At 44.9% G+C, this 21244-nt stretch overlaps 1 protein-coding gene across 2 annotated transcripts in view; it reads right to left on the bottom strand.

The window, feature by feature from the left end:
• GRK3 (G protein-coupled receptor kinase 3) overlaps window positions 1–21244 on the bottom strand; it is a 1062914-nt gene that overhangs the window by 796309 nt on the left and 245361 nt on the right. For both annotated transcript variants that reach the window (XM_086943135.1, XM_086943134.1), the window contains exon 2: window positions 12373–12449. In XM_086943135.1, coding sequence (XP_086799261.1) covers window positions 12373–12449 — 77 coding nt within the window. The remainder of the gene's footprint in view (window positions 1–12372; window positions 12450–21244) is intronic.

Here is a 21244-nt window from a genome sequence, read left to right as displayed (position 1 = left end):
AAGTAGTTCTTTTGCAGAAAGAACTACAAAAGACTCACGTGATACATACACTGAGTCATCAACGTGATGGCGTTCACGTTGCAGGAAATTCATTGGCTGACAGAGCCACAGCGGCAGCGGTTCAACCGGCTTCCGTAGCCACAAAAAAGCGTTCCAAAAAAACACATAGATGGAGAAACAATGCTGGCGGTAAAAGCGTCATTAAAAGGCGATTATGCAGCATTAACTCTCAACTATCCACTCAGTAATACATACATAATTGATGCAAACTCCGTTCCTTTTGCTTAAATCCCTGGAGTGGGGGATAGAGCAATTCCAAACACGAACCGGAGAGTTTTCCTGATTGAAGACGCACACATGGGACTGGGTCCGAGGCACCAAGAGATCTTGAAATCTCTAATAGAATTACAATCAGAATACTGGTGGCCGAGGATGAGTTTGCAAATTTACAAATTTGCAATGGATTGTCCAGACTGCAACAGAGATTGCAGTTGTGAACCGGACCAGACTATTGCCAGGACACCTTTATTAGAAAGCATCAGCCGATCTATACGCAGAAATCCAGCCGGAGAAATGCGTCCCCATAATTATAAAGACTGAATTCACTTAAAAATGTGTCCCCAGCGCTCGGCTGACGCCAGAACTGTTATAAAAGATTTGCGCGTCTTTATCGGCACATACGCAATTGGCATGCTACATTCTGACCAGGGTCCTGCGTTTAGCTCTCGAGCTTACAAAGAGGCCATGACCAGCATGGGCATTGCATTGCGGTACTCTTCTCCCTTCCATCCTGAGGGAAATGCGTTAGTGGAAAGAAAAAAACCGTGACAGAAAGTAATCTATAACAGCGAGGGTATTAGGTTCGGGTGATGGGTGGGTCAAACATCTAATAAGTGTCCAACGTAGTGTTAATAACATGCCAAGAAAATCTCTAGGAGGTATCAGTCTGAACTTTTGTTTGGAGTTGATTATCCAGGATCTGTATCGTCAAACTTCGGTGGTAGAAGAAAACACTTTTGATATCAAAGATCGTTTGGCTGTTTTACAGGACTTGAATGAAACAAGAAAAAGTCTAAGTAACATAAAGTTTAAGCCAACAACCACTGAAGAACCACCTGTCCCAGCAAGACCTGTCTGGATTCCAAAGATTGGGGATCTGGTCAGAGAAAAGATCGCAGTGAAGAAGGAATTTGGGCCTTCTTACAGAAAAGCAGTACCTGTCTTAGCTGTCAGCGGAACAAGATCTGTAGTACTACCGCCACTTGCTGGTAAAAAGGAAAACAGAATTGTTTCCATCGACCTGGTGAAACCACAAACATGTGGCCGATAATAAATAGCAGGCCCAGTGGATTACCAAGAAATAGCAGAAAAAACAAACTTTGCTACAATCCAAGAGGTTCAAACTGAGAGACTAATCACATTCGATAAACCTGCAGTAAATAAAAAAGGACTATGCAACAAAGCCATGGAACTTGTGCTTCTTGAAACCAAAATTGCAACAATTCCTGATGATACACCAATCTACAACGATGTAGCCTCAGACTGTACAAATGTAACAAAAGAAAATGCAAAGATCAATGGAAATCCGGAAGCAATCCCACCAATTGACAGAACTGCATCTGGCTATTTTATCAACTTTGATGACTTTTCCGATGATCCAAGCGAACATGGAGACAAGCCAGCAACAAAAACTTTCAAAAGAAAAAATAACCAAGCTTTTTCACCAACTAAAAGAAACATATCTGATTTCACCATGGATTGAATTTTGGACTGTGTTAGGTGTACTTTTCCTCCTGCTTTTGGCTCATCATGGTTTTATACTTGGGTAAATTCATTGATGGAAAATATAGTACAATGGACAAAGCAAGTCAGAACATTAACTTGGTCCTAAAGTCTCACAGATCCTCTCACATTGAGAAAAGAGAACTATCATCAGTGAACATCACAGCCAATCCAATACCTGGGGGTATAGCATGGGACAGAACTGACTATGAAATTTATGGCCCGATTGAGCTCTTGAAGTATCCACACCAGTTTAAGGTTTCCTTAAGTGACTTTGTGATACCAAGTTCTTTTTCTGATGATTGGGACTTTGAAAATATTAATAATATGATGTCAGATTTAGTAATGTCAGCTAAATTTACAGAACATGATTATTTACAGGGTTCGTCAAATTATGAATAATTATACTGTTACAATCACTATGGTCATCACTATTTGCATAAATCTGCACAACCTAGAAATGTTTTTGCTTATAATCAATAGGAACATTTTCCAACTCCACCAAAAGGAAGTTCGAAGACATTTTTTGAGAAATTTCAATACTTCTCAGGGTTTAACAACAGTGATCCAGAAACGTTTTATTTTAAAATGTTAAATAAAACAGGAATGAAAACAATGTTGACAAATACTAAAGTGATTTATTCTGAAAAATTTTATGACAAAATGTCTACATTTGGTTTTGAATTTTGGAAAAATAACATTGAAACAAAAACCATCTGGGGAACAAAAGACTGGCAGGTACAAAGTCTAGAATCATTATTTAGAGCCTACATGATCCCAGAACAAATAATATTCCTGAATGATACCATTCAACAAACTATTTGTCTTGGTTTAGCTAAGATAAAAGGCTTTAAAAAAACGTCTAATCCAAAGCCCATACCTGCTAGTAATAGTACTACGGATGTGGAAATAGACCTATCCCATATTTTTCACCAAAACAGAACAAATCCTCATTGGAAAAAATGGTTGATCTGGCCCACAGACACAAATAACTGTCAAGATAGATTCCTGAACAAAAGACAGGGGTTCAAGCTGACCAGGCCAGACCCAAGATGTTCCCGGAGACAACATGCAGGGATAGTTACAACGTACAGTGTAGGGAAACTATGCCTTGAGTGGCTACAGAAATCCACACTGGCTGAAATTAAGCAACACTTGACTTTACTTAAAGAAGGTGCTGACTTGCGAGATTATATACTGGGACCTCGCAAGCAGCGTCAAAAACGTTTCATAGCGGCCGGTATATACGCTGCATACAACGAAGCTTGGAAAGTAATGTAAATTAAAACAGCAGAAAAAATACGAGAAATTGATCGTATAAATTTGGAAAAATCACTTTCTGTAGTGGACAATGGGTTAACGACTCTGTCTTCCAGAATATATTCACTGGACAGCATTGTATCTTCTGCCTTTGATATAATAGAGCAAGACTTGCTAATGTTACAACATGGTCAGTCCCAATTGCGTTCTATTGTACAGTTAGGCTGGAAGTTGCAAAACCTACGTTCAGGCTACGTGCCATGGCGTCTAATCAACATAACGTCATTATTTTCTATCTTTAACCTTACTGATAAACAAAGCACAAAAAGGAGCAGACTATACGATTCTGAGCATTGAAAAACTTGAGAGATTACCAAAGACAATGTCAGAGAGACCTGTCATTGAATGGATAATACATGGAACAATTACAATTCCGATAACAACTTTCCAGTTTAAATATTGCCAAGAATATATACCGATTCAGAAAAGGGGGTGGTGATGAACAGAGTGTCTGAATTAAGCAGACCACTCTTACCCAGTCCAAAGATCAGGGCTTGATCCATCACCGTTATTTATCTCACTGCACCATCCCAGTTCAGAACCTGGCTATATGCAAATCAGTCTGTCCCTGGCCCAGTGCATCATGGGAACAGGGCAGACTAAACTACCAAGCCAATTCTTCACCAGAAAGGAGACAAGTTACCGGGGACAGGTTTCTGGCATTTTTCAGCCGTCGTCGGCCCGGCTTGCTTGAATCCTGATGGTGCAGTGAGAAAGGGACTCATGTCTGAGTATACCCTGCCACACCTATAGTGGCCAGAAACGATTCACAAAAGGGGGTGGTGATGAACAGAGTGTCTGAATTAAGCAGACCACTCTTACCCAGTCCAAAGATCAGGGCTTGATCCATCACCGTTATTTATCTCACTGCACCATCCCAGTTCAGAACCTGGCTATATGCAAATCAGTCTGTCCCTGGCCCAGTGCATCATGGGAACAGGCCAGTATGAAAGGTTGGGTAAAGAATACATCAAATCAACCTGGGATTTACCTTACACACACAAATGTTATAGTGAAGGGACAAAGGAGGTATTCCTTAGTTGCAATAATTGTAAAAAATCACTAAGCGGTACACTTCTGTGTCAAGGTAATAACCTTTCATGTCACCTGTAAGGCACTCCTGCAACACAGATAGAACCGTTCTTCAGACAACTTTCCAACGGTAGCTACGTTTTAATAAATGACCACAGCTGTTGTGGAATGGTGCCAGGAGAATGCTATCTCGTAACCGTTACTTCCAGGGTCGTTTGCTGTATGCAAGTATTGTATCCAAACAGCAATCCAGACATGGAGGCGGCAATATGGCCTTATGTGAATATCTCTTCAATTCGAATTGATACTTTAAGCAGAATCAAGTCTATTCTTTTACAGACTACTGTGCCGCTGACCTCGTCCAAAGAAACGTATGATCTGCAAGTTGCAAGGACAATGGCAGAGATACATACCCTTTTATCAACAAATTGCCCGTGCATTTCATAGAAATGTTAAGTAAATTTTTAACATGTCTGATACCAGTGGCATCGCACATGTATTTAAGACAATTTTTTCGGGACTGTTAACACCGTTTGAAACAGTTCTGGGCATCTTCCCGAATTTTGTCCATTCTGTCTTTGGCGGCCTACCTTTATTTTTGGGACTCGTAGCAGGAATTTTATTTTTGTTCCTTCTGCTCTGATATGGCAAGCCAAGCCACAGACAAGACTCCAGCAACAATGGAAGAAACGATCCTAGCAATACGCTACCGGGACATAATCACTAAAGTCCTCGGATTAGCCCGGCTAAGAGATCTGAGTGCAACTTGGTTTCTTTCATTCAGACCAATTTGGCAAGATTGCATCTTACCTGTGCTTCGATGTCTGCTATGCGGAGAAGAATGCATGTTGGACTTCTGTCTTACACTACCATCAGCAGTACCAATGGATATCGATACTTTGCTAGGTCCGGTAACGACTCATGCAACGTGTTGTCCCCAGCGGCTACCTATTCTGATGACGGCATTCGTTGAGACTTCACCATTACGATTAGGTTGCGGTGAAGTACGAGAGGAAAGCAGCACCAAACAGGTACAATCTTCTGTGAGCATTGCTGATCCAAACATCGATGATAGCAATCACGCACAGAACTGCACAGTTGCAGTGTTTTCAAACTTGGTTGAACTTTCACCTGATGTTGTAGACCAATTTTTTTTGCAAGCCTGTCTGATATGATGTTCTCCCCTGAGCAACGAGAATGACTTTTTAAAAAACAACAAGCACACAGGGTTCCCTGAACTCTGAATTTGGCCTTCAGTTCTGTTAAACAAAGCAACTGAAAACATTTGAAACTATTTTTTCCCCTGAAAGCGAAATTATTTTTCATTCAAATTAAAAATATTTACAATTTTTTCCGGCACATGGTACTTTGCTTAAAGTAGAACTATTCTTAGAGAACAGAGATTCTATTTTTAGAGACATTAGAGACAATATATTACCTCAGCCTCTAGCACATGTACATTATGGTATAAATATGTGATGAAATGGTCTCGACCTTCTCTTCTGTATACAGAGCCATTTCATGTGTAATTTTCATTTGTAATTTTCACAATTCATTCAGGTGATATATATGCATTTAACTGAATGATAACCTTGCTTGGAAAAAACGTACAGTACCAATACTCATTGTTCATGTATAAACCATACACCATTTCAAATGCAATTATGTATTTTGGGGTGGGTTGGAAAACACACATGCATCACATGTTTAATATTGCTTATTTTTAGTAATGATGGACATTAATACGTGGAGTGGGTGTTGTATTTCTATCTAGGACCCTAATTCGATATTCCCGATTCATGCCCTTATGTGGTTATAACAAATATAAAGGCATAAGAATCATATCCATATTTAGTAATAGCCCATGCAGCCCAAAACACGGCAAGGCTACTGCCATAGACTCCTAGAAAGCATAACGCGTTCGTTAAACAAACCAAGCCTCCAGCAGCCCGGGAATTCCCCCAGCTTTTGTTTTCATTTGCACAAGAACTCCTGGAGTCCAGAAAGAACTGTTAGTTCTTAGTGACGTCTTATGTCCAAACTTACGTCAAACGCGCCACCTTTCAGGTATAAATATACCAACGTTGCCTTAAGCAAACACACGGTGGTGGGGAGCAGAGCGACGTTCTACTTGCCAGAGAGCCCAGCTGTTGCCAGAGCCAAAGGAAAACGCCCCTTCCTTCGACGCACTGAGAGAGACGCTGTCTTTTTCTCCAGCCGAGAAAATCCAGCTCCGGTGTTCCCAAGTCACCCTCGCGGGTTGCTGGGAGATCGAGTCCTGAGAAGCGAGATACAAAACCTCCTTCATTCTGTAACCAAGGTACGGATCTGATTACAACCTTAAAGAGAATTCTTGATTCCTATACTTGGCAAAAACCTAACTTAACTTAAAACTGCAACTTACTTACTCCTTCCCACTTATTAGGCTTAGGTCAGGTACACTGGCGTAGGCGTATCTTAGAAGCACCAGTTGAGTTTGTTAGTCAATGTTTTTATGTATGTATATATTTTATCCATTTTAAAGTATCATTTGGCTAAGAAACCATATCAATGCTTTTACAGTATTATTTCATAATACTACTTTTAATGTACGCATTTTACTTTATGATAAGTATTGCAATTGTGGCAATTCATTTCTCTTGCATGAGAAAAAAGGCTGCTCAATAAAACAACACCTTTTATTGAAAACGCCCGTCTCTCTGTTTCTCTGCACTCTGGTGAAATTAAGCATGCACAATTGACTGAGTGAAATAGCTGTCTATTGTTTTCACACAACTCTAGAGATACACTCATGTTTATGCGGTTGTCAGAAACTAATCCGTTCTTGTCTAAATCAGGATGGTTAACCCTTTCCTGAACATTCGAGAAAGTTTCTAGTGACCTCTGAGCTAGCTGGCAAAACTAATTAAGTCTAATATAGTCAGTAGAGACCTAGATGACCTCAGTCCTACGTCTATACTGCTGTTTATGTTATTCCAATGTGCAGAGCCTATTGGGAATATAGGAACTACACTACAGCTCCTCCTCCTTAGGTACAGTGGTATAGAATAGAAAATACTGTGTAGTTAAATTAATTGCATAAAAATTTGCTGCTCTTCATTGTGAGATCGAAAGTTGTTTGACAAGGTGCAGCAATAAGAAGACTAGATACAAAGATAAAAAAAAGCAACAAAGAGACAAGATGAAATCGTGAGAGGAAGAGTGGAAAGAGATAAATAGAGGAGCAGATAAAGAAGAAGAGAAAGGGTGACAGAGGAAGTGTGAAAGGGAGATAAAATAATATATAGGAAAGGGTAAATGAGTAACAAAAACATGAAAACTTGCCCCCTGCTTGTAACAGTACATGTCAAAGGACACGGCCTGCAAAGAAAGCTGGACAATGGCAACTGGCCACTTGAAGAGACAAAGCCCATGCGCAATACAAACCCCTAGCGTCGCCTTCTAGCATTTGCTCCTTACCCCCCATGGCCCCCCACCGTCCCCCGTCGATGCCCCACCACACTTGGATAATTACTGTCTGCTTTTATTCATAGGGGGCCAACAGCTCAGAGCCAGATGCTTAATAAATAAATTGCTAAAGAACAGTGTATAGAGCAGTATGATTCCAGGGAATAGGAAACAGGGAGGGGGCAAGCAGATGAGGTGAACGCAGGGGGGTCTGGGGGTGCAATGCGGAGATTGAGGAATCCAGAGGGAGGGCAAGAAATAGTTCAGAAAAAGAGGGCGTGGGAACAGGGGGAGGTGTGAGTGAATACATGAGCGTGAGAGCTCTGGGGAGGGCCATGAAGAAGGGAGAGGGAGAGAACGAAGAGCAGCCGGCTGACTGGACAGTGTGGGGTGTGAAGAGACTGGTGTGAGAGGGCGAAGGGGAGACGAAAGGCGAATAAGGATTATAGAAATAAAAGGTGTAGATGGGGAGCCAGGAGACCGGGGGGCGGCACGGGGGTGATGCGGAAGAGAGAAAGAAGCAGTAGTGCACTAAGCGAGGTTCAGAGAGTCACGTGAGGAGTTTCTGTCAGGGATTGAGGGGAGGGGAGACGAAGAAGAGATGCACCTGGAAAGGAGCAGATGGGCGGGAGAAGCATTTATAGGAGGGTCTGAGGGAAGAAATCAAAGAAGAGGACGTTAGTGAGGAAGACTGAAGAGCAGCTTTAAAAACACCTTCCAAAAGAGACATTTAAAAGACGGGGGCAGTTTGTAAACCTAGGCAGAGGGGTGATAGTGAGATTGCAAAAGAGCATCTCGTAGATACTGTTTAAAAGGAAGACAGCAAGACAACAGCAGGTCAGACAGGAGACATCCGTTGTGAGGACAATAATACCGCCAGCATCCATTACCCTGGGAGATGTGCACCACATTCCAGCAGGGCCTTGCGGACAGCAGATGAAGCAACCCAAAACATCAAGGGGGCCTACAAATGCAGAGTCAGAGGGGGTGGGAGGTGGTCACCCATAGAGTTGAGGGGAAGGGATCGGTGGCACAGCTACATGCAGCCTGCAGAACTTCCAGCACTCCATGTGTGTTTAAGGCAAGGCTAAGCACATTTTATAGGACAACTTTAAAATTAAATGGTTTACCCATAGTTTTAATATGTGGACAATAACTAACAGATAGAAAAAAAATCATTAAGACGCATGGACTATAATATTACTCATTAGAAGAAGGCTGGTTATTTCTGACACCGTATGTTGCACAGCCTAAAAGTTGACCATTTCAAAAGGATTTGTGCAGGCTCATAAGTATGGTGAAAAACTACAGTGTTAAAATTTTCTGCAAGAACTATAATTATCGAAAGTATAGTCGGCCCGACTGAAGTAATTGTGATTTTATGAATTGGAATTCGCGATTTTATTTCCTCTAAAAGTAAAAAAAAAATTAAAAATGTACAATCGCTTTTAAAGGATGTACACTTTCACAAACTTTTTTTGCCTTTGTAGGTGATGGCTAGACAGAGAGAGACTCAGAAGACTAGATACAAAGATAAACAAGCATTGGCCGCGATATGTGGTGGGGAGGAGGGGGGAGCACGAGTGGTGCGCACGCGCAGCGGTAAAAGTGAAAGCCACTGCGCATGTAAGGGTTGAGAGCAGGAAGCGTGTTCTAAAAACAAGCATTGACTGCGATATGTGGTAGGGGGGAGGGGGAGAAGCGCGAGTGGTGCGCGCGAGCATGAGGTACGTTCTAAAAACAAGCATTGGCCGCGATATGTGGTGGGGAGGGTGAGAAGCGTGAGTGGTGCGCATGCACGCGTGCCGGCAAAAGTGAAAGCCACTGTGCGTGTAAGGTTTGAAAGCCAGATGGGGCTGTGAGGCACGCACCCGCGCACATGCACTCAAGCTCTAGGCTCATGACAGCATTTTCTAAAGCCCCCTTACTAAAAGTCTCGAGGGCAGCGCATGGGCGCTGGCTCAGTGAGACCTAAAAAAGGCTGATCAAATCGCTGCTAAGGCCGTTACTCATTCCCAAGTCTCCAGAGTTGTGGTAGGATGCATGTATCACATCAGTCTATGGAGTCACTGTAACATGCAGGGAGTGAGATTCTGCAATAGAAAGAATGGCTTGCTTCAGAATGAAACTCAGGGAGTTGCAGCCAGACCGGAGAATTACCATTTATTGTCCTGAACCGGGGAACCCATCACCAGCAGCTGCAACAATGCTGAGCAAAGTCTGCTAGAGGGTTGCTGCTTTGTGGGTGGACATCTGTGATCAGTGGAATTTGTGATCAGTCACCATCAGTGGTTGTTAGGCGTGGCAGTCCTATGTTGTGTGTTCCATGTTGTATCCAATGCGGTGATGATGACTGAACATCTGGTCACAATCCAAGTATACAAAAAAAACGAAAGAGGGGTGCTTTTTTAACATCGCATTTGTCTAATGAGCGCAATATTTGAATTCACTACTGCTACAGTCTGGTGGCAATGGATATGGCTTTTTTTTGCTGTGGAGAGGGATGCAATATTCTGTGTCTTGTGACTAGAGGAGGTCATGCGGGTACTTTAGCAGTTTGAGGGAGCAGTGCCCCAGTCTAAGGATTTTCTCACAGCATATTCCCTTTTCCATCCATCCTCTTACCCTTTGAAAAGCCTGCCTGCTCCGAAGCTTCCCAATCAACTGTTCATCAGCTGTTTAGCCTCAAACATTACATTTTACCAACTTGCCCAGAGGTGAAATGTGACCATATGCACCCACAGCCTGGTTGAATGAACCCACTATTATGCAAAATGACTGAATGCTCAATATAATGAAAGTGGCCATAAAACCATCCAATAAATAGGGTGACTATACCCTTCTCTGCCTGATGAGTTCAAAGGTGAAGGTATCCCTCCTTTATATCCTCCTGATTACCCTGTGGCTACAACCAACCCCACCGGGATTTTAATTTCCTTCCATTTTCACACTGACATAGGCAGTACGGCTACTTCTTCCTGCAAAACGATAAGAGCATCCCTTAAGCATGCCAGCAAAACTCTCCCTACATACATCACACTAGAAATCCACACTTTTTCAACCAGTCACGTTGAATGAAGTAGTGTGCTACTTGCCTTCCAAAAAGCACTTTCTGTGAACTTTTGTTTTCCGTCACTGATATTGATAACTATACATAATGCTAATAAAATACAACACTATACTTCAAATGAATTTGGTTTCTAAATCAGTTAGCTTTCATTTTGCTCTATTGTTCTTGTAGATTATATGTTATATTTTTAAACATCCATTGATTTTTTTTAACTTGTTTTATTACTCTTTTCATTTTATGTTTGTTTGATCCTTTTGTTCTTATATGAACTGTGTGGTTGTTGCCCGGTGCCCGCAACGGCCAGTCCGGCCCTGGTTGCACCCTTACTACACAACTTTTCCATCATGACAACACCTGCCTTGGAACAAACCAAGGATAAGCCAAGGATTCCTTATATAAATCAGGCTAGATGAGCAGATCCGGTTGCTGGGGTCTTGTCAGAGCTCAGAGACAGCGTGCATCAAGACTATGGGCTTTATTGAGAGTTTGACGGGCGGATACTCATCACAAACGTGGCAGACGCCCTCTCAATGAGATTTCAAATGCCTTGCTTCAACACCTCGTCAAGGGTAGTAGACGCTATATACATATAATTACAATTACGGGCTATGGTACTTGTAATATGGTGGACAGAATATCTGCCACGTCGTGACCAAGAAGGCCATCTGTCAAACCCAAAATAAGGCACTATGTTCCCTCTCGGACGCAGTCCAACACTCCAATTCCCTAGCCAGAGCTCTTTGCTGAGGGTCGAGCAGGAATGGAAGCCAATGTACTATCCTTCCATCAGCGCTGCAGATTTCTGTTGTTCATTAGGAACCCAATTTGTGAAACTGTTGCAGTAATGACTAGCATACCGCTTGAGAAATATCTCCACATTGTGGTAACACACAACAGTGCTCTTTGCTTTACATTCCTGCAGTGTCACTGACACCATCTGTGCCCTGTGTGACATGGAATCCCAACTGAAGATGTCAAGAAAATTAGACGAAGTTCCCAGAGGAAGAAAACAAACACACAAAGACAACTAAACTCTTTTAGAAAGCTGCAGCATGGACTTGACCCAAATAGCATGAAGTATACATGGAAAACCATTGTTTAGCGTGTTGTTTTTAAAACATTGTGGGTGATTAATCATAGCCTGGTCTAAAAATAAATCCTTGGCACATGATGTCTTTACACCAGGGAACATCCTTAAGCACTCAAGAAGAAGAAAACATATTTCATTCTGCATACTTCATTTTTTAAAGGAGCCTGTTCATTGGCAAGCCAAGTATAACTGACATTTGAGCAGCAATAGTGCACAGCTCAACAAACGATTCGACATCTGTCCTGTGAAAACATATTTTTTAACCAAATTCCTGAAATCATGATATGAACCTACAGACTGAGAAACTGATTACACTATCTACAAATTAATGTGGTGGAAATGGAAAAGTATCATGTGAAGAGGTGAGAAGTGTATTTAGCTTCGATTGAAAGGTTTTGCCCTTGCTGAAAAAAATAGAAGTAGTAATTTCAAGCATGGGTGTGGAAATAGCTGTTCTCTCTCTGATATATAGTCTACTCTAATGGATATTCTTGTTCCTAAAATGAAGGAAATTCTTTGTGCTTGTTTGTCTTTGACAATATTCTAGTTGTGTCACTGTGTATAATTTATTGCATATTAAATGAATACAGTACTTAAATACCAACAAATGATTGCCGTCTGTTCAACTCACCAATCTTCTGATTGAAAATCTTATCGAAGGCAAGCTCCCCTCTCTCTTCAAGGTACTTCTGCATCACACTTCGGATACTGAAAGGTAGAAAGCAAAGAAAGACTTAACTCTTGGAAGTCAGGCTGATGGAAATGTCTGAATGCACAATAGAGCATGTCTGACATAATTAGAAAACTGAAAAGGAGACAAGGAGCAAATCGTGTGGCCGCCAAACAGATCCATGGCTTGAGAAACACCTCAGTCTAGCCCTGGCTCTTAAATCAGCATAACTTTGCATCCTGAGACTTGTTGGCCCGCAATTATCTTTACAAATAAAGACTGATAAATCATAGCACGAAAAGTGTTGTAAACAAATCACAAGGACTGGTTCAGGGTGGCACACATGCATTTTTTGTGAATCTGTATTCTACTTTAGCCATTCATCACTGGAGACTGCATTTACATTTGCGTTGCATGGATTTGTGGGACCTCAAGAAAAACTACTTTTTTGCTTCCTCTTACCTTACTGTGGTCACATTTGATACACCTTTGATCATTGTGACACCCCTGCTGATAGTGTCTTAGGCAGACTTTTATTATAAAATTGCCCTGGAACTGCCCTGCATTTGAATACTTATACTTAAGGGATACAATTCCAATGCACGTCACTTTCTTTATATTTCACAGACATTTGAACAAATAAGAATGAAAAAAATAGCAAGTGATTTTTTGTCACAGTTTTTGCTGCCTAAAGGTAGATGGAGATTGTATAAAGGAATCTTTTAAACCATGGCAAAAATATATGAAGTCATTGAGGCTTTAATCTGTCTTTCTTCAGTAATAACTTATCCAATAAAGAAAAAAACGGTTCCACAAAAACATTTGTTGAAAAACAATATTTAAACTTAAGAAAGAGCTGAATGGTTTTCCTTCAAACTTATATTCAGATTTCTCATTTTAAAAAGAAGAAACATTTATTTGTTCTGCTTTGCATCATTGCATCACAGCAAAAATAAAGCAAGTTCAGATGCTCCCATTGTTGTCCTTGTTCAAAATTATTTAAGACACAACCACTGCATACCCCAATTGCTACTACAGAGGCATCCAAACAGTTTATATTAAGTTTTGCATCAGAGCAAACTTTACGTAATCTAACCAATTTAGTTTAAACGGGACAGCTTTCAGGCGTAGCCTGGCCAACATGGAGGGCGGCTGGTACAATTTTTTCAGTGCTGCTGGCGTAACTTTGTTTTCTTTGATATGTATCCTGTCTGACAGGAGGAAGAAAGACATTTGCCCTGAATGATGAATGACCACCGCGACCATTATTTTCTTAACTTCTGGAACAGAAAATCACATTTCGGTTTAAATGTTGGTGACGCTGAGCTCCAGCGCAGTCTAGAATGCCGTGCACACTTGTAATGCGAGTCACTGCTTCTAACTGACATAAAGCACATTTGATAGAGTTATATATCTTTTGAATAATAAAAGGGGTGAAACACCCAAAAATATTATCAATAAATTAAGTGTGCATGCAACCACTTACTACAGTAGTCTTTATTGCATGAAACTTTTATTTCCCTCTGCTAAAATAAATAAATAAATACATCAAGCAAAGGCATCAACTGTGATCTCCTCCTGGAGAGCCTAAAACAAAGTTTGAAATGACGTCATTTTACCCAGCAGTAACTCATTTGCATATTTTCCACTGCAGGCAACACCTGATTGGGAGTAAACACCTACTTCTAAATTCACTCCTTAATCTGTCTACTTAAGTGGAACACCATTCCTTTCCACAGCACTGCATTGTCATATGGATGTAATATATCTGCGGCCTAAAAATAGCAGCGAGTGTCTCGAGCCACTGTCTGTTCCTCTAATCCTTCTTGGAAGGCTGAGCCCCTCAGCTGCTTTACATTAGCTGCACTAATATGACCTGCAGTTTCGGTAATTATGAGCAATGACTTCGCTCTGGCCTTCCCCACGTCATTGTATACACTCACAACCGAAAGAGTCATGCGCGGCAGGGGAGCCCTCTCACCCAAATAATGGAGCTGTAAACAGACCCCGAACAAACACGTTTCCTGATTATATTTGCTCAAAGTCAGATCTATTTTTGGCCCTGGTCACATTGAAGCTCTGTTTTTGCACAGCACTTGCAGTGCCAGACAAAACGCTGTGCTGAGCAATAGGGCACAGGGCCTCACAGAATCCTGTCTCAGTGAGACATAATAATTCTGTTAATGCTTGCTGCTTGCATATGTCTCTAAATGCAGAGATGGAGGCCTGAAAGGGCAGTGGACCCGCTACAGCACTGGCTTACCCCATAGCCACCACATTACAAAAGAGAAGCAGGCTGGAAGAGGCAGCAGTCCATAGATGCTCTGTCCGCTCTAGCCGAAGGGTGGTGGAGGAGTGCTTAATTTGAGCCGGTGCTTTCCGGTGCTCAGCACCAGCACTTAATTGGTTTCTGGTGCTTGGCAGCAGCATCTAATTGAATTTAGAGATGAGCAGAACAAGGGTTATTTAGTACTACAATATCCATTAAAAATGCTAATAGCTGCCTCCCCAGCCATTCCTTCAGCTTTGGGGACCTGGAATAATCTGAACTGTCGCATTTACATACAAGAGAGATGGTTGGTAGTTGTTTTGGCAGCGATGACAAGGGTGATGGGGAGTGCAAGCTGCAGTTTCCTCTTTGTCAGTGCCCTGGCACTTAACATTTTACAAATTAAGCACTGGAATCTATGGAACCATCGTCTGTCCCGCCCTTTCACTGGAAGCTCAGGGCTGCCCCTTCAAAAGCTTCCTCTTGGTTACTGTTTAACAAGCGCAACAAGCCGTTGGTAAACTTTCAATGCGTTGCAACTGCATACGCAGTAGTAAACATTTGACGCCTATTCTTGCAAGTCACAAGGGAGGGGGAAAGCCCCCTACCCCTCTCCCGAAACCCCCCTTTTACTAGCAATTCTCAGAGAATTGCAACTTTGACACTGTAACTCGCAAAGTCACCTTGATAGATTGTATTTTTCTCTTTCACCCTCTACAACCCTGTCACTTGTTGTAGTACAGGCTCTGCGAGTATGAAAAGGATTAGATTCAGTTCCAAATGGGGCCCATGAAAGATTCTCACACGAACCGGACACATTAAGCGTCCACCGCAGAAATGATATGTCTCTGCTATAAAACAAAGTCAACACTTAGTACAAGCCATGGGTACCCTGAAGGCCATTCTTGTAAGAATGGAGAATGCAGGTTCAGCTGAAAATGTAAGCATAGCTTAGCACTATACCTGAACTACTCATCAAAACAGAACCCCAATCCACCCTATTGAGTGTTCCAAGAGAGAGAATGACGATTATAAAAGGGACAGTGACAGAGAACAGGAGCACAGAGCACATGTTCAGGGGATATGTGTCTATCAGAGTTCTTGTGACACCGAATATGTGAGGAATGTACACGCCCGGCACTTCAAGCACTCAACTTATCTTTATAACTCAATCCTGTACACAGTTCTGTGCTCATCCAGTTCAGCAACCAGCTGCCCCCAACAGCCAAAGAACGTCAACATACCGGCACATAACAATTGTCACCCAGAACACAGAATTGCCTCATCTCACTGCACTTTACATAAAATTAGCAGACATAATGCTAGACGCATTTTCATCCGTAAGTACAAAGATCATTTATTCAGAACTGTCCCTCTTAATAAAAACAAATGACATATACACTCTGCGCAATAATAATCATAACATCTTTTTGTTGCTTTCTTAACGCGAGCACTAGGCCTCAAGGTTTCAGCGTCACTCTCATGCATTTCACTTCTTTCTTTCTAACTCTTCTCCCAATTTTGCAGCCATTGCTATTTAGTTTGTCTACATGAGCCCCCTTGCGGCCATCGCACGCCAACACAACCTCAACATCATCTCCTACGCCGACGACACCCAGCTGATCCTCTCCTTGACCAACGACCCCGCCGCCGCCAGAACCAACCTCCACGAAGGGATGAAAGATGTAGCCGAGTGGATGACGACCAGCCGCCTGAAACTGAACTCAGACAAGACGGAAGTCCTCATCCTGGGCTCCTCGCCCTCCGCCTGGGACGACTCCTGGTGGCCCCCCGCCCTGGGCACCGCACCCAAACCGACAGACCACGCACGCAACCTGGGCTTCATCCTGGACTCCTCCCTCTCCATGACCAGACAAGTCAACGCCGTCTCTGCGTCCTGTTTCAACATCCTGCGCATGCTACTGAAGATCTTCCGGTGGATCCCCACCGAGACCAGGAAGACGGTCACCCAGGCCCTCGTCACCAGCCGACTGGACTACGGCAACGCCCTCTACGCCGGAACCAACGCCAAGCTCCAGAAGAGACTCCAGCGGATCCAGAACGCCTCAGCCAGACTCATCCTGGACATCCCCCGACGCAGCCACATCTCCGGAAATCTGAGAGACCTGCACTGGCTCCCCGTCAACAAGAGAATCACCTTCCGTCTCCTCACCCACGCACACAAAGCCCTACACGACCAAGGCCCGAGCTACCTCAACAACCGCCTCAACTTCTACGCTCCCAAACGCCCCCTCCGATCGACCAACCACGCCCTCGCCGCCGTCCCCCGCATCCGAAGAGCGACAACAGGAGGAAGGTCCTTCTCCTACCTGGCCGCCAAGACCTGGAACACCCTCCCAACCGACCTCCGCCTGACCCAAGACCACCTCTCCTTCAGGAAGAAACTCAAGACCTGGCTGTTCGAGCAGTAGCGGAACCCCCCCCCCACACCCCCCAAGCGCCTTGAGACCCTCCGGGTGAGTAGTGCGCTCTATAAATGCCTTGATTGATTGATTGATTGTCTCTTTCCTCAAGCTAAACTATTTTTCATTCTACAATGCATCTTTCATCAGTTTCTTTACAGTAGAAGAAAACACTTCACATACTCTATTCGTCTCTCATCTTGCACATTGTGAAGTTCTGCTTAAGCACCACAGTCTGTGTCCCCGACCCCCAAGATGTCCATCTTAGAAAATAGAGAACATCTACTTGTGACAATTAGGAGATTTGGCTTCATACCGATGTTGGCTAAAGGGCAGGTGGCTTGTGTATGGGGAAGAAATGGAATACCCAAGGCTACTACCTGGCTGGCAGATCTCATATATTGCAAGGAACAATTCCGATTTGCTTATGATATCTTACCCCAAGTAGCAGACCAAAGAACATTTGGCACCCATTAAAAACATATTTGAGAGCTGCGACTCCTTAGGATTAGAGCTATGTCTTAGATGACAAGGACAGAAGTGCCGCATGGGAACAATGAAGTTGAGATCTTGCATGTGCAGGTCCTGCTTGCAGATGAAACCTTGGCCAGGAAGACTGCCGACCTGATGGCCCGGCGGGCTCCTGCTTGGACACACGCTGAACTACCACGATACTATGGTGATTCAGAAACTAACTGAAATGAGAGATTCGAAATATAGTGTGTCCATCTGTGTGAGGGTTGAAATACCGACTTGTATGGCTGGTGGGTTGATGGTAGAGGCCAGTATAATATATCTTGCTTTCTAGTCTGGTTTACTGTTTTACTGTTGAAGAAATTTGAATAAATAAATATTTAAAAAGCTATAGTCTTCCATTGATCAATGATGTTACCTGACACAATTATTGCACCTCTTCCAACATTTTGCAATCTGTATCTTTTCTTCTTTATATGCCTGCCCACCACCAAACGGTTTGGTGTCTTCCAAAAAGTGCACACCCTCCCCATTTTTTTTTTTTTTTTAATATATTTTTATTGCAGGAATCAGTAAATCGTTACATAATCGACCAGCATTATAGAACAAGCAAAATCAATGAGACACAACCCTCCGTCCCCCCGCCGTAAGTCTCTTACACGGCCATTCAGCCCACAACCCTGGGGTCGGGCGGCGAAATCCAATGGGGGCTCAGAAGGATGTCGAAGCTGGTCCGGATGATCCACTGTCCGTCATCTGCTTTTCCAAACAAGCCTATAAACCCAGAAAGAAAAACCCCACCCTCAAAAACGCTACGAACCAAAGAAAACCCTACCCAACCCCGCCATCAGCGCACGGTAACAACCGCAACAGGATCTGCTAAAGGACCCATGGGGAAAGCAACAGATCTGAAAAGTGCAATCGTCTATCGGGACTTGGGGCGAGCTGCTTCCTCACTTTCAGAGTCGCTGGGGGCGCAATAATCCCTAAGGGCCTGCACTAACGTCTCCCACTCCAGCGCTGCCTCCTGTGCCTTCTCATTACGCTGCCTCCAAGCTAGCTGGTATCTCAGCGTGCTCTCCCCCGCCGCCCACTTCAAAAGTTCGCTGTGCCACCGGCTTCCTGTCGGACCAACTCGTGCCTTCCAGTTCCTGGTCACCTCTCGTTTAGCAAGGAGCAGCCCTAAATCGATGAACTTGCTAGATATTTTGTTCTTGGGGGTATGAGGGAACCAGTGCAGGAGTCCCACCGCCGCGTCAAACGATAAGGATCTCCCCGTCACCTCCTCCAGGGTCTTCCCCACTTCTACCCAATAGGATGACAATCCCGGGCAGGCCCACAGCATGTGGAGAAGGTCCGCCTCCTGGGCCGGGCACCTGGGGCAGTCCGCCGAATTCGTAGCAAAATATCGCCTGATTTTCACCGGGGTCAGATATGCTCTATGGAGCACGTAGTAGTGGACCAGTTGAAAGCGGGCGTGGCGTGTGCCCTTCCAGGCTCGCCGCACCAGCTGGGACCAGGTCGTCTCCGGGATCTCCTTGCCAATGTCCTCCTCCCAACGGTTTCTCAGAGTAGTGAGGGGAGCCAGCCCCTCATTGATCAGTCTGCCGTAAAGGCAAGTGACCGCCTACACCGTGCCCGCAGACATCATCACGTATTGGCACACCGGAGATAAAGGGGGTTCCTCCTGCCCGCGTTTCCAGTGCGCCTGGATAGCTCGGACAAGGGCCGAGTGCAGCAGAAAGTCGCCGCGGGGGATCTCGAAGCGATCAATGAGCTCCTGAAAGGGCAAGAGCGCCCCGTCCTCGTATAGGTCACCTATTAGCTGTAAGCCGGCGTCCTCCCAGTTCGCCAACCGTGACCAATCGCCGCCATGGGGCAAAGCCGTCAGCATCCCCAAAGGTATTTCGGGCGCATACGGTGTTCTCAGGTGGCCCCGGGCGTGAGCTCGGTTCCAACACAGGCGAACGGTCCGCTCCTCCAGCGACAAGTCCTGTAAGGCCAAACGTTGTCGCAGCGCTATGAAGGAGAGAACATGCCTGGCCATACCCGTTCCCCTTCTGTCTTCTGGGCCCCGGAATTCCCGGGCGATCTCCTGGGTGAAGGTCTGGAGCTGCGCTGCTAAATAATACTTTTCAAAGTCCCGCACCGCAAGCCCACCCTCATCCTTCGGCCTCATCAGGGTCTTGAGGGCCACCCGCCGGCGGCCCGAGCCCCAGAGGAATCCGACTATCATTGATCGTAATAGTCGAAACATGGTCCGTGGGACCCAGATCGGTAGTGTCCGGAAATAATATAACAACCGGGGAAGCGCCACCATTTTAAGCAAAGCGATCCGCCCTGCCACCGAGAGCGGTAGCGTGGCCCAGAAGTCCATACTGCCTCGAAGTGCTCGAGTGCCGCGGGCAATGTTCCCATCCAGGAGGTCAGATGGTTCATGATAGACGTACACCCCCAGGTACTTAAAGCAGTCGGGTTCCCATCTAATCTCCCTACTTAGAGCAGGGGTAGGGGTGCCCCTGCGAACCGGGAAAAGACAGGTCTTAGTCCAATTCACCCGGAGGCCCGAGACCTCCCCAAACTCCGTGAGCGCCGTCTCAGCTCCATGCAGGGCAGCGAGCGGGTCCTCTAGGAAGAGCAGCAGGTCGTCTGCATACAGCGAAATGTAGTGCGGGCCCAAAGGAGTCCACAGGCCCGTATAAAGGGCTCCCGACCGGAGATGCAGCGCAAGTGGCTCCACCGCCAGCGCAAAGAGAAGTGGGGATAACGAACATCCCTGCCTCGTGCCCAGTTCCACCGGATATTGTGAGGAAATCAGCGGTCCCACCCGAACCCTGGCCGATGCAGAGGCATACAGAACCTTGGTCCATCTGATGAAGCCCTCACCGAGGCCGAACCTCCGTAGCACAGTGCAAAGGTAGTCCCATTCCAGGCTATCAAAAGCCTTCTCTAGGTCTACCGATAAGACAACCGGGCACGGGGCGTCCACAAGCGGTTCCCCTAGCAAGCGGAACAACCTGCGAATGTTCATGGTCGTGTTACGCCTGGGGATAAAGCCAGCTTGGTCCTCAAGCACCAGGGAGCTCATGTGTCCCAGCAGCCTCGAGGCCAAGATGCTGCTCAGTATTTTATAGTCAACCGTCAGCATTGATAAGGGACGGTAAGACCCCGGATCGGATGAGTCCCTTCCGGGCTTGAGGAGTGGAACCACCAATGCCTCGCACATCGAGCCCGGGAGTTGCCCAAGCCTCTTCGCCTCTCTGTATACTATCAATAACCTAGGGGCTAGGAGGTCAGCATAAGCTGCGTAGAACTCCACAGGAAGGCCGTCCAGGCCCGGGGTCTTATTCCTCGCCATCCTTTTAATGGCGCTACGGATCTCTCCCAGTTCTATGTCGGACCCCAGGGCTTTCGCCACGTCCTGCTCCACTGTTCGGAGCTCCAGAGGCCGTAGATAATTATCAAGCAGGTCAGGGTCTCGGGCAGAGCGACTGCGGTACAAACGTTTGTAATATTGCCGGTAGCAGCTCAGAATCTCAGGCTGAGTGTACACCTCGGTTCCGTCTGCTTTGCGCATGGACGTCGTCAATGAGGACTGACGCGTAGGGTTGGCTAGCCATGCCAGCAACGCGCTCGACCTATCCCCCTCTGCGATGGACCGAACCGT

Source organism: Lissotriton vulgaris, chromosome 11 (genome assembly GCF_964263255.1).
Source record: "Lissotriton vulgaris chromosome 11, aLisVul1.2, whole genome shotgun sequence".
Lineage (NCBI taxonomy): Eukaryota > Metazoa > Chordata > Amphibia > Caudata > Salamandridae > Lissotriton > Lissotriton vulgaris.
The sequence above is the reverse complement of the archived record's forward strand: the minus strand, read 5'-3'. Positions and strand labels throughout refer to the sequence as shown.